This window comes from Orycteropus afer, unplaced genomic scaffold (assembly GCF_000298275.1).
Source record: "Orycteropus afer afer isolate SDZICR_OR568_19922 unplaced genomic scaffold, OryAfe1.0 scaffold00010, whole genome shotgun sequence".
NCBI classification, from domain to species: domain Eukaryota; kingdom Metazoa; phylum Chordata; class Mammalia; order Tubulidentata; family Orycteropodidae; genus Orycteropus; species Orycteropus afer.
Genome location: NW_006921597.1, coordinates 8,103,315 through 8,118,375, shown reverse-complemented (window position 1 = coordinate 8,118,375; position 15,061 = coordinate 8,103,315). Strand labels below are relative to the sequence as shown.

Below are 15,061 nucleotides of genomic sequence, written 5' to 3'. Positions count from 1 at the left end.
AAAAAAAGAAAGAAAAGAAATCAGACATTGTATTGCCCTGGGCAAATCTGCTGCAGGAGACCTCTTTAAAGTGTTGAAGACCAAAAATGTCTCTTTGAAGATTAAGGTGCACCTAACCCAAGCCTTGGCATTTTCAATCCCCTCATATGCATGTGAAAGCTGGGCAATGAATAAGGAAGACCAAGTAATTGATGCCTTTAAATTATGGTGTTGGTGAAGAATGCTGAAAATACCATGGACTGCCAGAAGAACAAACAAATCTGTCTTGGAGGAAGTGCAGCCAGAATGCTCCTTGAAAGTGAGAATGGCCAGACTTCGTCTAACCTACTTCAGTTATGTTGTCAGAAGGGCCCATTCCCTGGAGAAGGATATCATGCTTGGTAAAGTAGAGGGTCAGTGAAAAGGGAGAAGACCCTCAACAAAATGGATTGACACAGTAGCTCAAATATAGCAAGGATTGTGAGGATGGTGCATGACTGGATAGTGTTTCGTTCTGTTGTACATAGGATTGCTATGAGTCAGAATTGACTCGATAGCACCTAACAACAATTTTCAAAAGTAGATTGACAGGCCTTTCATCCGAGTCTGTCAGTTTGTCACACTTTGGTGGTTTGCATGTTACTATGATGCTGGAAACTATGCCATTGGTATTTCAAATACCAGTATGGTCACTCACAGTGGACAGGTTTCAGTGGAGCTTTGAGACTAAGACAGACAAGGAAGAATAGGAAGAAAGGATGAGATTAAAGGGTAAGAAAAAGGAGAAAAGTTTGTAGGAAGCTAAAAGAAAGAGGAAAAAAATAACTCATTCAAACACAGTTAGTTGGTCAGCTTCATTCATGGGGATGAGAAATGAGGACCATAGATCTTTTTTTTTTTTCCTCAGCATTTTATTTTAATTTGGGTGAAATTTTACAAAGCAGATTCATTTCACATTCAATAGTTTGTACACATTTTGTTTCCTGACACTGATTACATTCCCCACAGTGTAACAGCTCTCCTCCTACTTCCTCCCTGTGGTCACCCTTTCCCTGTGTCCTTCTTGCCTATGCATTCCTGCCTCCCTCCCTTTCTCCCTGTGCAAATGCTGCCCTCTGCTCTCCCATGGCTGATTATTCTAAGGAGTGCATCCGTGTAGTCGTTCTGCTTGCAGGCCTATTGTTTGAGAGTTAAGCTACAAGATGAGTCCAATTCCAGGCCCAAAGGGTGGCTAGAGGCCATAGTTTCAGAGGTTGAGGACTCTAGGTCTTAAATAAGCTGCCACTACTATACCTGACGTGTGGTGGATTGAGGACTCAAAATAGGTTTCAGAAGTGAAAATGAAGGTGAAAGTAAAGGAGACTGCCAAGGAACAGGCAGAGAAATCTCTTTTCAAAGTTGGACTAATGTAATATCATTTTTTATCCTTAAAGCTCATTTATGGTTTATACAAAAATAAATCCTTTAAATGCTTTTTCTCAGTAAATGAATGGGTCACCAATTGTGCCTTTAATATGAAAGTTTTTTTCTCCACAGTAATAGCAAAAGCTACCTATGTGGCTGTTATCTTGTGGATCACAATTTTTCAGAACTTTGTCCTCTTGGACCATGTGGATGGAAGAATCTGAATAAATAAATGCAAACTGTAAATTAATTTTTCCTCATATATCCTATGGGCTGTGAGGGAATACTCTTTTTGAAAGTACATGTTGCATAAGTGGGCTGAGCGCCAAAGCATTTCTGTGCCAAGGTGGGTAGGGGATGGCATGGCTCATGGCCCTTTGGAGGAGGTGTCTTAGGTTAGGTTCTCTAAAAGCAAAGCTGGAGACAAGTGTGCAAGTGAGTAATTGAGGGAGTGCTCTCAGGAGAAAGCTATGAGGGAGTGAGGGAACCAGGAGAAATGGGTGAAGAAGTCAGTCAGAGATGTGAGTTCAAAACAAGTCTTACTCCCTTAGAACTATCAACCACAGGAGATCAGAAGGGCAGCATTTGTGTAGAAAGCTCAGAGGGCAGGAATGCATTGGAAGGAAGGACACTGGGAAAAGAACCACGGGAAGAGAGCTGTTCCATTATAGGGGTTATAGTCAGTGTCACAAAACAAAATGTGTATGAACTGTTGGATCGAAAACAAATTTGCTCTGTAAACTTTCACCCAAATCACAATAAAGTTAAAATAAGTTAAATAAATAAAGTAAAAAAGAAGAGGAGGAGTGGGGGGAGAGGGAAGAAGAGGAAGAGGAGGAAGGAGAAGGAGAAAAAAAAAGAATGTCTAACACCCCACCGAGAGCTTTGGAGCATGAAGTGTACCACAGAGTATGTCCCACCTTCCAGCATGGGGCCTGGGCTTTCATATCCCCACATTAAGCAGTCATTACCTGCAGGCTAAATGACTAGGGAGTGAGGGTGTTTCATACCCTCCAGGAGATGGCTTCTGTAGCTAAGGACAGTCCTCTAGGGAAGGGGACAGGTGTAAGAGCTTTAGCAATCAACACTTGCAGCAGTGGCGGCTCAGTGCACCAGCTGGGATGGATGGGGCAAGAAACATATCTAGGGAAGGAGGCAGTGCCCTTCCTGTTAGCTTCATCTATCTTGTAGAAGACCTGTCTATTGAACTGTGGAGATAATGATGTTCATGGCAGCCAACATTTATTGAGAACTTCCTACATCCCAGCTGCTGTTCTCAGTGTTCTATAAATGATTAATTTAATCATGGGTACTGTTGTTATTTTTGCATTACAGAGGAATAAATTAAGGCACAGTGAACTCAAGTGCCTCACCCAGTCACCTACCTGGCTATCAGTGGTTGTGCTAGGATTCAAGCCCAGCAGTTTGGCTTTGGAACCTAGTGTAGTGAGCCTGAGGGGGTTTGGGTCAGGTCAAGGGAAAGATATGACTATGAGAGAGAGCAATGTCACTCAGCAGGCTATTGGAGCCAATGCCTTAACAGTTTGCATTCAGGGGACAGTCCCCAGCTGCATGAAACCCCCAGAGGCAAGCAGTCCAGGGAGCCAGCAGAAGGAGGAAAGGACAAGGGAACCCCCAGGAAGAAAGAAGGAGGGAAAGGGACTTACATGTTCCTACATGTCAGACTCCAAAGGGCAGCACAGCGTGGAGTCCCTACAGCTATCTTATCTCAGGCTAGCAGATGTTGGATGCAGTTTCTTAGGGAATGTAAAGCAGGCAGGCTCTGAAAAATCTGCTTATTTGGACTATTTTTTAGAAAAAACAATTGGGTGTTGTAAAATAGCAGGCATTTTGGATGAATGGACCCAGCGTGTTAGGAAGAAGTAAACAAATTAGGGCCAATATGTACTCAGAGGCCATCTTTGGCTCATTTATACTAGACTTGGCCACTATTCTTAATTCATCAGAAGAAAGGCCTGGCAATCTACTTCTGAAAAATCAGCCATTGAAAACTCTGGGACAAAGTTCTGCTCTGAAACATATGGGGCTGCCATGAATGGGAAGGGACTCGATGATAACTGATTTTACTGCACTGTAAGTCCCAGTGGGGATCAGGAGTTAGTGTCTAGGCACAAGTAATGGAGAACACAGTGGAGATTTTTCACTGACCACCCCCATGCTTAGAGGTGACAGTAGTACTGAGTTAGTTTTCATTGACTGCATGAGAGTGATCTGGGAACCTACCCCCACTCCCTCTGCCCTCAGCAAGTTTGTTTTCTCGGCAAGAGATGACTTCCATGCCAGGAAGAATAAAATGTTATGCTCAGGTGCCACAGTGGTATAAATCAGTCTTTGCGCTGGGGACTCATGGGGAGAAAATGAACATGTTTTTGTTTTTTTTTGACAATCCGAGTAGAGAACTGTCATCTTGGAGGTGGTGGTGAAATTTGCCTGTGGCCCTTACTGCTTTTACAGTGAATTGAAAAGAATCATTTGGGTAATTTTGCTAGACACTCTTGCTTTTAGTTTTGGTTACATTCTTTTTTAATGAATGTAAGCATCTGAAAAGAATTTGTTTACTTTATAATGTGCTGTTTGGGGTTTTTAGTGTACTTTTACTACATGAATAAAAGTTCATTTTTGTTGAATAAAAATTGTATTATTTAATATGTATATTTAAAGCCTTGTCAGGCGAATTGAAGATAAAACAGTGATTTTGGCCTTGGAGTACTATTGACTATTGGCTGTATCTCAGAGCTGACACATCTGATATCAGCTGGTACCAGTAAAGAGAAGAGGTCAAGGGCTTGTGATGTGTGTGGTTTCCACATTCTAAGAGAATTACCACTCCTGCCAAAGTCTGCTTTCTCTTATGCCCATATTAATTCATTTGAAGCTGTTAGAACCTTAATTTTCTAGAGTACTTTACGATTCAGCAGCATTACTCTCTGGGACTGTTAAACAGTGTTCAATTTTCTCAGCTTGACGTATTTTTCTTCTTGTTTTGAACTTAAGCCCTTCTGCAGGGGGAAAAAAAAAACAGTGAACATTAATATCTAAACTATTTACAACTCTAAATTTTGTGCAATCCATTTTACATGCATTTTGATCTTTGTGACTTTAGTGTCCTTCCAGCCTTGAGTTTTTTTTTTTTTTTTTTTTGCCTGAAATGTGAAAGGACCATGCTTTCTTTGAGAAATAGAGCAACTTAGTTTTACATTTTGCATATTCACAGGAGAAATTTTTTGGCTCTGGCTCTTCTTCTTAGACTGTGGTTACAGTGAAGTGGTTGGGAGGGTGGATTCTGGAGTGGGACTCCTGAGTTAAGCTCTAGGCTGCCACCTCTGGTTATGTGACCTTGAGCATGGTATTTAATCTCACCACAGACTGGGGATAATAATAGTACCTTTATCATAGGGTTGTTGTGGGGATTAAATGAGACCTAAAGCAAGTAGGTAAGTCCTTGGGTGGCCCAAATGGTTAAGCACTTGACTATTAACCTAATGGTTGAAGGTTCAAGTTCACCCAGAGTTCTACTTTGATGCACATGGGTTCTCTGTGAGTCAGAATGGTAACTGGTAACAGAATAGTAGCTGGTAAGGCAGGTAGAACAGTTCCAGCCGATTTTTTTGTTAGGTAATGTTGGGTCAGTTCTGAGTCATAGCAACCCTATGTAACAATAGAACAAAACACTGCCAGGTCCTATGCCATCCTCACAATCGTCACTGTGTTTGAGCCCATTGTTGCAGCCACTGTGTCAGACCATCTCATTGAGGTTCTTCTTTTTCACTGACCCTCTGCTTTATCCAGCATGATGTCCTTCTCCACAGTCTGGTCCCTCCTGATAACACATCCAAAGTATGTGAGATATAGTCTCACCATCCTGTCTTCTAACGAGCATTCTTGCTGTACTTCTCCCAAGACAGATAAATACATATTATCTTTTATTTTGTCTGTCCATTGCACTGACCTCAGGGTTTTGTGTTTGGTCATTCATAGACGACATGGCCTTTGATGTGTCCTGGTTTGCGGTGCACTCCTTTGGCTTGGACAAGGCTCCCGTCTTCCTGTCTTCCCTGGATCGGAAGGGGATTGTGAACACAGCTGAGAGGGACTGGAAGAGCGACCTCAGCCTGGAGCGTGTGGGTGTACTGGAATTCCTGCTGCAAGTGCATGGGTCCAAGGACCAGGACTTTGGCAACTACTATTGTTCTGTAACTCCGTGGGTGAAGTCACCAACAGGTTCCTGGCAGAAGGAGGCAGAGATCCACTCCAAGCCCATCTTTATTACTGTGAAGATGGATGGTAAGAATAACACACAAGTAATTCTCTTGGTGTTTATAGATTGTGTTCTCTCCATGCTATGGTGCAACTAATAGAATCCAGGTTTCCACAGTTTGAGGAATGTGCTGTAGTATGTCCTGCTTTCTCTCTAGACCTGTTCTGGGCCTTAACCCAGAAAGAGCACAAGCATCTCTTGCTGCATTCACAACTTTGCCATTGTATTCTGTTGGCATCATTGGGAAATGATTGTCAAGACTTACTGGAAAGATTGTTGATGCCTTGCCTCTTCTATAAATACTATGTAAACACATGTCACTGTATCTAGTTGGCATGAATTTGGCCAGGCAGAGGTAGAGAACAAAGTTGAGAGGGAGGGTCCAGGTTTTCAGGTGAGGCTATAGAACAAGTCCCTACTACTCTCATCCTCCTATTGTTTTTGCTTCTTGAAAAAGGAAGGCTCTTCCTGTAATGGAGTAGATACTTCATAGAACCCCAAGATAGGGGGGTGAACTTTCTGCCTTATTGGCCCACATAGACCACTAAAATGAACCTAACTAGTGGTCTGAGGATCCCCTTCCCATCCTTCTGCACCCTGAGCATTTCAGAGTGGAGACAGAGGTTCCTTGGATAATGAGGAGTATCTCTTCTGTGCAAAAAGCTTCAGAAGGTAAATGTTAATTGAAATAACTGCATGGAGAGAATGAATTCCAAATGTCTCCAAGGATTAGTACAAACCTTTTGAGTTTGTTTCCCTTGTTATGTATCAGCTTAGGGGAGACCTGAATTGGACCCACAGGTCTTCACAGCTCAATGAGTCTTTCTGAGTCATAGTTTCCTCTCTTGTAAAATGATGATAATAATCTCTCATGAGGCTGCTATGAAAATTAAACCATATTAAAAGCCAAACACCTCACATAATGCCCAATGTCCACTCAAGAGACATTGGCAGTTATGGATGATGGGAGACGGGATTTTGGGCTTCTGGGATCTAAGTGGTATTGGTGAATTTCTGAAACTTCATTATTTACACCATATTTACATCTTAGAAATTCCTTGCTTGAAGTTACTCCACGTGAAAACCCACATTTACCCAACAAGTAAGGGAGTCCTCATTCACATTGCTGGATAATTTACGGTCTCAACCAAACCCAGTGTCATTGAGTTGATTAACTCACAAGACCCAATAGGACAGATTAGAACTGCCCCATAAGGTTTCCAAGGTTGTAAATCTTTACAGAAACAGACCTCCACGTCTTTGTCCTGTGGAATAGCTGGTGGGTTTGAACTGCCAGTCTTTTGTTTAGCAGCCGAGCGTTTTAACCACTATGCCAGTAGGGCTCCTTTAACCTTTTGGTTAGCAACCAAGTGCTTTAACCACTGTTCCACCAGAGCTCCCTTAATTTACTGTAGTGTTACTTAAAATAGCTCCCCTAGTGCACTTCAGTTATTTGATGCCTATAATTGATTTATGCACGATTTTCTTTAAGGATGCATCTGCCGTTGAATATGCAGTGCCCTTATCTTGACTTTTAAAAATCAATCTCCTGCCAAAACCCTAAAAAGGAAGTTGACATTCAAAAGCATCAAATGAGATCTTTTTTCTGTATTTCTTTTTTCCTCCAAAGAACTGGATGGGGAAACATTTGCTCATTTTTTCAACAGATATGTGGATGAGCTGCTCCTATCTCAAGTGCCATGTCAGGCACAGAATACAGGGTGAATGGGTCCCATTCCATTGGGAAGATCCCATCCAGAGGGGAAGGGAGGCTGTGGTCTCTACCCTGAGGTCATGTCCATAGCATCACTGACCTGGCTTCTTTTTGATCTCCCCCTTCCAGTGTTGAACGCCTTCAAGTACCCCCTGCTGATTGGGGTCGGTCTGTCCACCGTCATCGGGCTCTTGTCCTGCCTCATCGGCTACTGCAGCTCCCACTGGTGTTGTAAGAAGGAGGTCCAGGAGACGAGGCGTGAGCGTCGCCGGCTCATGTCAATGGAGATGGACTAGACCATCGCCCGCAAGCAAGAATGACAGAGGGACATTCTAGGAGCAATTTGGGCGAGAAGAGGACAGTGATATTTTAAAGTGAAGTGTGTTACACTCAAAACCAGTCCTCTCTAATCTCAGGTGGGACTTGGCGCTCTCTCTTTTCTGCATGTCAAGTACTGAGCGCGGACATGTTTACCAGCACACAGCTCTTCTTCCCACAGCACTTTCTTATATAACGATCGAGTGTGTGTTTTCCCAGCTGCGACTTTTTAATGGTTAACCTTTGTCTAATTTTTTTCTCCTGGTTTATAGATCCTCTGACTTCTGCGTGTTTATATCTTTGTGTTTTGAGGGGTTGCGGTGAGGAAGGGGTGATGGTGTTCGGAGTTCTTTGTCTGGAGTGAGGGTGGGGGAAGCCACATGCTCAGAGAGCTGCTAGATGCAACCCTCTACCCAGGCTTACAGACATCCCAGACCTGTGTTTAAAGCTAACTTGTGGCTTGTACTACCCTGCCCCACCCCTATTTTCAGGGGTTTAGACTATATTTGAAATCTAAATATGCAGTACATAACTTCTTTTTGAGCCCAAATGCATTTATTTTGCTCCTCTACCCCCTTCCTTTTTCTTTTGTACTTGTTTTATGCGAGAGTGCTGAAATGGCGGCCCTGGAATCTAGAATCTGGCTCTCCACCGAGCACCTTATCTTGCCACCTTAGCCTTAAGAATGAATACGAAGAAAAATACACAGCCACCTCTGTCCAGGGCAGTGAGAAAGTCTAAGAGGAGGAGGAGGTTGGGGATGAGGAAAGAAATAGATATTCATTCCGTTAGTTCTGAGGCTTTTGTGTCTCAGGGAGCACAGAAGAGGGATCCTGGGAAGTTAGATTTATGCAGCTCATGCCAGGAAGGCCAGTAGAGTTGGGGCCATTAGGAGGAAGAAGCCACCTCCGTCCCCATCTCCTGTCCTTTCTGGGAGGCAAAGGTGTCAGTCACAAAGGGACCTGCAGAAGCATCCACAGACACCTCCCTCCCCCCGCCCCCATGTCCTTCCTGTGCTGCTTGGCCTCTTTAACATGAAGGTATATTGCTGCTTGCGAGGCTGGCTTCAAGGAATCAGAAATTGCATAGAAGAACCATGCATTTTCAATGACCTTTTCAGTCCTTCAGGTGTTTATAAGACACCCTGCAGGGGGTTAGTAAGAAGGTGTGTTTTGTGGTATGTTTGCTTTCCTCTTAGGAACATGAATGAAACCTAGCAATTTATTGTCATGTGAACAGCTTACAAAGTTGTTTTAAGAGCAATCTGTTCTCCCCGACTGCACCTGTTGGGAGTAGGATAGGGGGCAGAGGAGCTGTTCCATGGCCCCAGTCTGCTCTGCTTTAAAAGTGCTCCCCTGGAAACCTCCTGCTCCTGGGGTGTCTCATCCCCCTGCATAGTGCTGGCCTTTGGGAAACATCCCAATGGGGTTTTCTGAGATGCGCTGGTGATTCATGCCCTACATTTCAGTCCTCTGTGCTTTGATCCTGGCTGCAAAGGATCTAACACTGCTCTGTCTTCCAAAGGGGAAAAAGATTTGTTTGTTTTGAGCAATAAAGTAATGCAAAATGATGGCCATTCATGTGCGGCTCTTTGTCACATTGGCCAGCTGAGTCTCGCTGCTCCTGGTTCACCATCCTCCTTTCCACTCCCCTCACTCTATGGCCCATGATCAGCTCTGCATGTATCAGTTCCTCATGAGGCAGAAGTTTCTCTTTTGGTGTTGCCCACTGTGGTGACCACCTGTGTGGTAGAAATGTTAGATTCTGTACTAATGATAACAGTGCCAATGAATTCCAGACCTAGAGTTTGTGATGGGAAAAAGGGCAGCAGATGTGACTCACAAGAATATGAGTGAGTAGAAAAAGAGGAGGTCCTAGAAGCACTGGATTTTGATATTTCCCACAGTATTTCCCAGTTACACTATTTCAGAAGAATTGGGTCACAGATTATTGCACAAATGGGAGTTAAAGTGAAAAAAAAAATATAAACAGGTGCTGTCTTGGTAACAGCCAATGCATCTTATTAAAACACCATTCAGGATTGTTGTGGTGCAGGCCCTTCAGAGTAGAAGAACAGGGTACTTAGCTTAGGATGGGACCAGGTGGCCCCAGCTGTAGGTAAAACCATGGACTGGGTCACACCAGACATTCATTGGTGGTAAAGGTGAAATGCTCACATGATGTACCTTTTCATTTCAAACTGATGTTGTTCAAAGCTGGAATTACTAGGGCAATGACTCCTACTCCCCATCCCTATCCCACTCTAGGTCCATTGGGACAAGCAAACTGTCAGTCACCTGGAGGACGGGGGAGATATCCCAGGGCATTGTACCCAGGGTCTGTTTCTTCACAGGGAAAACGACTTGCCTGGAATACATGTGTCTTTTTAAACACTCTGTTGTACCAAATAGGGCTCCCCACCAAGTGCTCTTCTGGAAGATGTTCATGCCAGAAGCACTGGTATAAATGAAAGAAGGGCCCAGCCACCATTCACCTGGATGAAATTGCACTTCTTAGCATAAAGAAACTAAACATTTGGGTTTTTCTTTCCCTAATCATAAAAATGTCCTCAGAAAGAGTCTAAGCTATGTTCAAATAGAAGCCTCAAAATTACTTTAAATTGTTTACTTTATGATGTTTACATACACTTCACTTTTCTAAAAAATGAAAAATGCAAACTTTGCCTTTTTCTTTTTTTAACAGACTTTTCAGATTTTTCATGGGACAGCGGGACTCTGACTCACCAACTTTAAATCTTTATTTAGAAACTTATTTAAATATGTGTGCTTTTCTCCCTCTTACCCACATGGCTTTTCCTGCAGTCTTGGTAAAGGAGGTCTTTCCTGCTTAGACCCCTGTTTTCCCTGGTGGCTCCTGCTTCTTGCTTTGCAGACTGCCTGCAGCCATGATTTCTGTCACTGACATCTGTGAGCCAAAGACTGAGCCTTTTTGGCAAGAATAATAAGCAATACTCCACGACTTGCTACTTTCAGAAAACTTTTTTTTTAAGCTTCACCGATGACAACAGAGGAAGACGGGAACTGGGATTTGGGTAAGTTCTCCTCCACTGTTTGACCAAATTCTCAGTGATAAATATTGCGTGCTGATCACTAGGAGAAAAAAAAAAAGTTGACTTTCTTCCTTTTTCAGCGTGGCACATGTGGATCTGCAGAATTTTACGTAGACAAAGAAAGGGTCTTGTGTATTTTTGTCCATATCCAATGTTATATGAACTAATTGTATTGTTTTATACTGTGACCACAGATATTATGCAATGGCACCATTTGTTTTTTATTTCATTAAAAGTTTAATTTAAATTGAAATTGTGTGAGGAATGTGGTATTGGCCTCTCTTTTCATCTCTTCTGCACAAGGGCTGAATTCTAGTTGCTGCTTTAAGAACTTTCTGATCTCTGAATCCTATGAAACCACTAAAGATAAAAGAAGAAATGGATTTAATGGGTATCGATGTGCGATTCCCACCAAATGGAAAGGTGAGGGCTAGGATCCTGTTCCTTATAGAAGGTTTCCCATTCTTCTGCTGTATTCTCATAACCTTACAGGTCTCCTCTCAGGAAAGAGAAAACTTAGATAGTGTTGCTCTCTGTGGATGAGGAAGTAAACACCAAGTTCTGTGACCTCATCAGGATGGGACAGAACAGTTTTTCTGACTCATGACCCAGTCTGGAGCCAAACCAGCCCAGAAGGTGCCAGCCCCTGTTATGCACAAACAAGTCCTCTTCTCCAGGCTGCTGTCTCAGCCACCGTGAGCAGGAGGGAGCAATGGGACCTTGACTCTACTGGTCCCTGAAACAAACACAGGGCCTTTGCTGACCTTTCCCCTGACTTTCCTGTTGACCTCACTTGTTTTCTTTGTCTTTTGTGTTCTAAGCAGGGTCTACTTCATGTTAAGGGTTCTTTAGGGTCTGGGTCTGGGGCTAGGACCTAGTCACTAACATTCTCCAGTAATTGTTGCTGTTCCTGGCACATAGAAGGTACTTGGAGTTATGAATGCACAGTTAATGCTCTGCTGTCAGAAATGACTCATCCGTGTTTACTTCTCAATGAAGTAAATAATGAATGAATGAAATACAAAACACTGAAGTTGCCAGAGTTGGTTTTTATCAATGCCCTACCTATCACTGACTACTTCCCTGCCTCAATTTAAATTGAAAACAAAACAAAAACATACTTGTACACTAACTTTGTGCCCAAGCATTGTGCCAAGCTTGGGGGAACCAGCCACTTAACTACCTGCCACTTACTTGCTTTTTGGCCTTGACATATACTGTTTGTTAGCCTAGAAACCTCTTTCCACCTATCATACTTAGCATTCAGGTCCCAGGAACCCTTTTCTGTCCCCTAGGATACGTGAAGCTCTCTTGAAAGATGCTGGTAGTCTGGGAGGGCCACAAGGGCAGGGACCACTCCCTGCTGTGGCCCCCCATGCCTAATAATGACAACAACTAACATTGGGATTCTTACAGCAGCCATGTACTGAAGTGTGTGACTCTTAGGAGTTACCTCAGTCTTCAAATCATCAGAGGTAGCCACAGTAGAATTGCTGTCAACTGTTTTCCACACAAGTGAGTTATCCAAATAGCAGTCACTCAATTTCCTTTCACCCATAGATCAATGTGCAGAGCATAGTCACTGCTTGAGCACATAGACTGCTCTGGCACACCTCAGTGGGCCTGCTCCACCTAAGCAAGTGATGCTAACCTCTGTCCTGTCTGTTCTGTTTATTCTTCAACCTGCTTATGCCAACAGTGCTTGTTGTTAGGTCTATCAAGTCAATTTTGACTCACAGCAACCCTATGTACAACAGAATGAAACACTGCCTGGTCCTGCGCCATCCTCACAATCACTGCCATGCTTGAGCAAATTGTTGCAACAACGGTGTCAATCCAACCTGTTGAGGGTCTTCACCTTTTGTGCTGACCTTCTGCCTAGTAAATATACTTCTCCAGGGACTGGTTGCTCCTGATAACATGATCAAAGTATGAGAGACAAAGTCTGGCCTTTCTTACTTCTAAGGAGCATTCTGGCTGTACTTCTTCCAAGGCAGATTTGTTTGTTCTTCTGGTAGTACATGGTATTTTCCATATTCTTTGCCAGCTCTCAAAAAAAAAAAAAAAAAAAAAAAACCTCACTGTCATTGAGTTGATTCTGACTCATAGTGATACCCAGTGGGTTTATAAGGCTGCAAATCTTTGTGGAAGCAGACTTCCTCACCTTTCTTCCACGGAATGGCTGCAAGGTTCAAGCCACCAACCTTGTGGTTAGTAGCCCAGTGCTTTAACCATTAGTCACCAGAGCTCCTTATTCAAATGCATCAGTTCTTCTAGAGTTTTCCTTTTTTACTGTCAACCTTTCACATGCATATGATGCTATTGAAAAGACAGTGGCTTAGGTCAGGTGCATCTTAGTGTGACATCTTTGCTCCTTAACACTTTAAAGTGGTCTTTGCAGCAGATTTGCCCAATGCAATATATCCTTTGATTTCTTGACTGTTGTTTCCATGGGCTTTGATTGTGGATCCAAGTAAAAGGAAATCCTTGACAACTTCAGTCTTTTCTTCATTAATCATGATGTTGTTTATTGATCTAGTTGTGAGGATTTTTGTTTTCTTTATGTTTAAATGTAATCCATACTGAAGGCTGTAGGCTTTGGTTTTCATCAATAAGTGCTTCAAGTCTTCTTTGCTTTCAGTAAGCAGGGTGGTGTCATCTGTACATTGCAGGTTATTATTGAGACTTCCTCCAATCCAAATGCCACATTTTTCTTCATATAGTCAAGCTTCTCCGATTATTTCCTCAGCACACAAATTGAATAAATATGGTGACATGATACAGCCCTGCCACATACCTTTTCTGGTTTTAAACCATGCAGTATCCCCTTGTTCTTTTCAAATGACCGACTCTTGGTCTATGTATAGGTTCCTCATCTGGAATTCCCATTCTTTACAGTGTTATCCATAATTTATTATGAGTCACACAGTTGAATGGCTTTGAATAGTCAGTAAAACACAGGTAAACATCTTTCTGGTATTCTCTGCTTTCAGCCGAGATCTATCTGATTAACCACGATGATATCCCTCATTCCATGTCTTCTTTTGAATCTGGCTTGAATTTCTGGCAGTTCCCTGTCAATATATTGCTGCAACCATTTTTTAATTATCTTCAGCAAATTTTTACTTATATTCAATACTAATGACATTGTTCAATAATTTCCATATTCAGCTGGATCACCTTTCTTTGGAATGGGCACAGATATGGATCTCTTCCAGTCAGCTGGCCAGGTAGCTAGCTTCCAAATTTCTTGACATAAGCAAATGAGCACTTCCAGCACTGCATCTCAATGGCTATTCTGTCAATCCCTGGAGACTTCTTTTTCACCAATGCCTTCAGTGTAGCTTGGACTTCTTGCAGTACCATTGATTCTCGATCATATGCTACCTCCTGAAATGATTGAACATCAATCAATTCTTTTTTGTACAGTGACTCTATGTATTCCTTCCATCTTCCTTTGATACTTCCTGCATGATTTGGTATTTGTCGATAGACTCCAACTCGAGGTTTGAATTTTTCTCCAGCTCTTTCAGCTTGAGAAATACCGAGCGTGTTCTTCCCTTTTGATTTTCTAACTCCAGGTCGTTGTGCATTTCATTATAATACTTTGTGTTCTTGAGCTGCCCTTTGAAATCTCTGTTCAGATCTCTTACTTCATCATTTCTTTCATTCACTTTAGTTACTTCCCATCCAAGACCAAGTTTCTGAGTCTCTCCTGACATCTATTTTGCTCTTTTTCTTTCTTTCCTGTCTTTTTAATGACCATTTTTGCTTTCTTCATGTGTGATGTTCTTGATGTCATCCCACAACTTGTCTGTTCTGGAGGTGATCTCTAAATTCAGGTGGGATATACACAAGGTCATGTTTTGGCTCTCATGGATTTGTTTTAATTTTTCTTCAACTTCAACTTGCATAGGAGCAACTGATACTCTGTTCCACAATCAGACCCTGGCCTTGTTCTGACTGACAGTGTTGAGCATCTCCATCATTTCTTTCCACAGATGTAGTCAGTTTGATTCTTGTGTTTTCCATCTGGTTAGCTCCATGTGTATAGTCAGCATTTATGTTGTTGAAAGGTATTTGTAATGAATAAGTCATTGGTCTTGAAAAATTCTATCATGAGTTCTCCAACATCATTTCTATCACTACAGCTGTATTTTCCAGCTACCGATACTCTATTTCCAACTTCAGCATTCCAATCACCATTAATTATCAGTGCATCTTCTTTTCCCCTTTATTTATTTATTTACTTATTTATTTTTATTTGGGTGAAGATTTACAGAGCAAATTCACTTTC

General features: G+C 42.4%; 2 protein-coding genes across 2 annotated transcripts in view; both read left to right on the top strand.

Annotated features, from left to right (window-relative positions):
* The window catches only part of PTGFRN (prostaglandin F2 receptor inhibitor), a gene marked incomplete at its 5' end in the record, with an annotated part of 61,064 nt that extends 53,392 nt beyond the window's left edge, over positions 1-7,672 (top strand). The window contains 2 exons of the mRNA XM_007948667.2: positions 5,383-5,688; positions 7,506-7,672. Coding sequence (XP_007946858.2) covers positions 5,383-5,688; positions 7,506-7,672 — 473 coding nt within the window. The remainder of the gene's footprint in view (positions 1-5,382; positions 5,689-7,505) is intronic.
* A 3,040-nt stretch (positions 7,673-10,712) lies between these two features.
* The window catches only part of CD101 (CD101 molecule), a 78,944-nt gene continuing 74,595 nt past the window's right edge, over positions 10,713-15,061 (top strand). The window contains exon 1 of the mRNA XM_042782058.1: positions 10,713-10,746. Within this exon, the coding sequence (XP_042637992.1) occupies positions 10,713-10,746 (34 nt within the window). The remainder of the gene's footprint in view (positions 10,747-15,061) is intronic.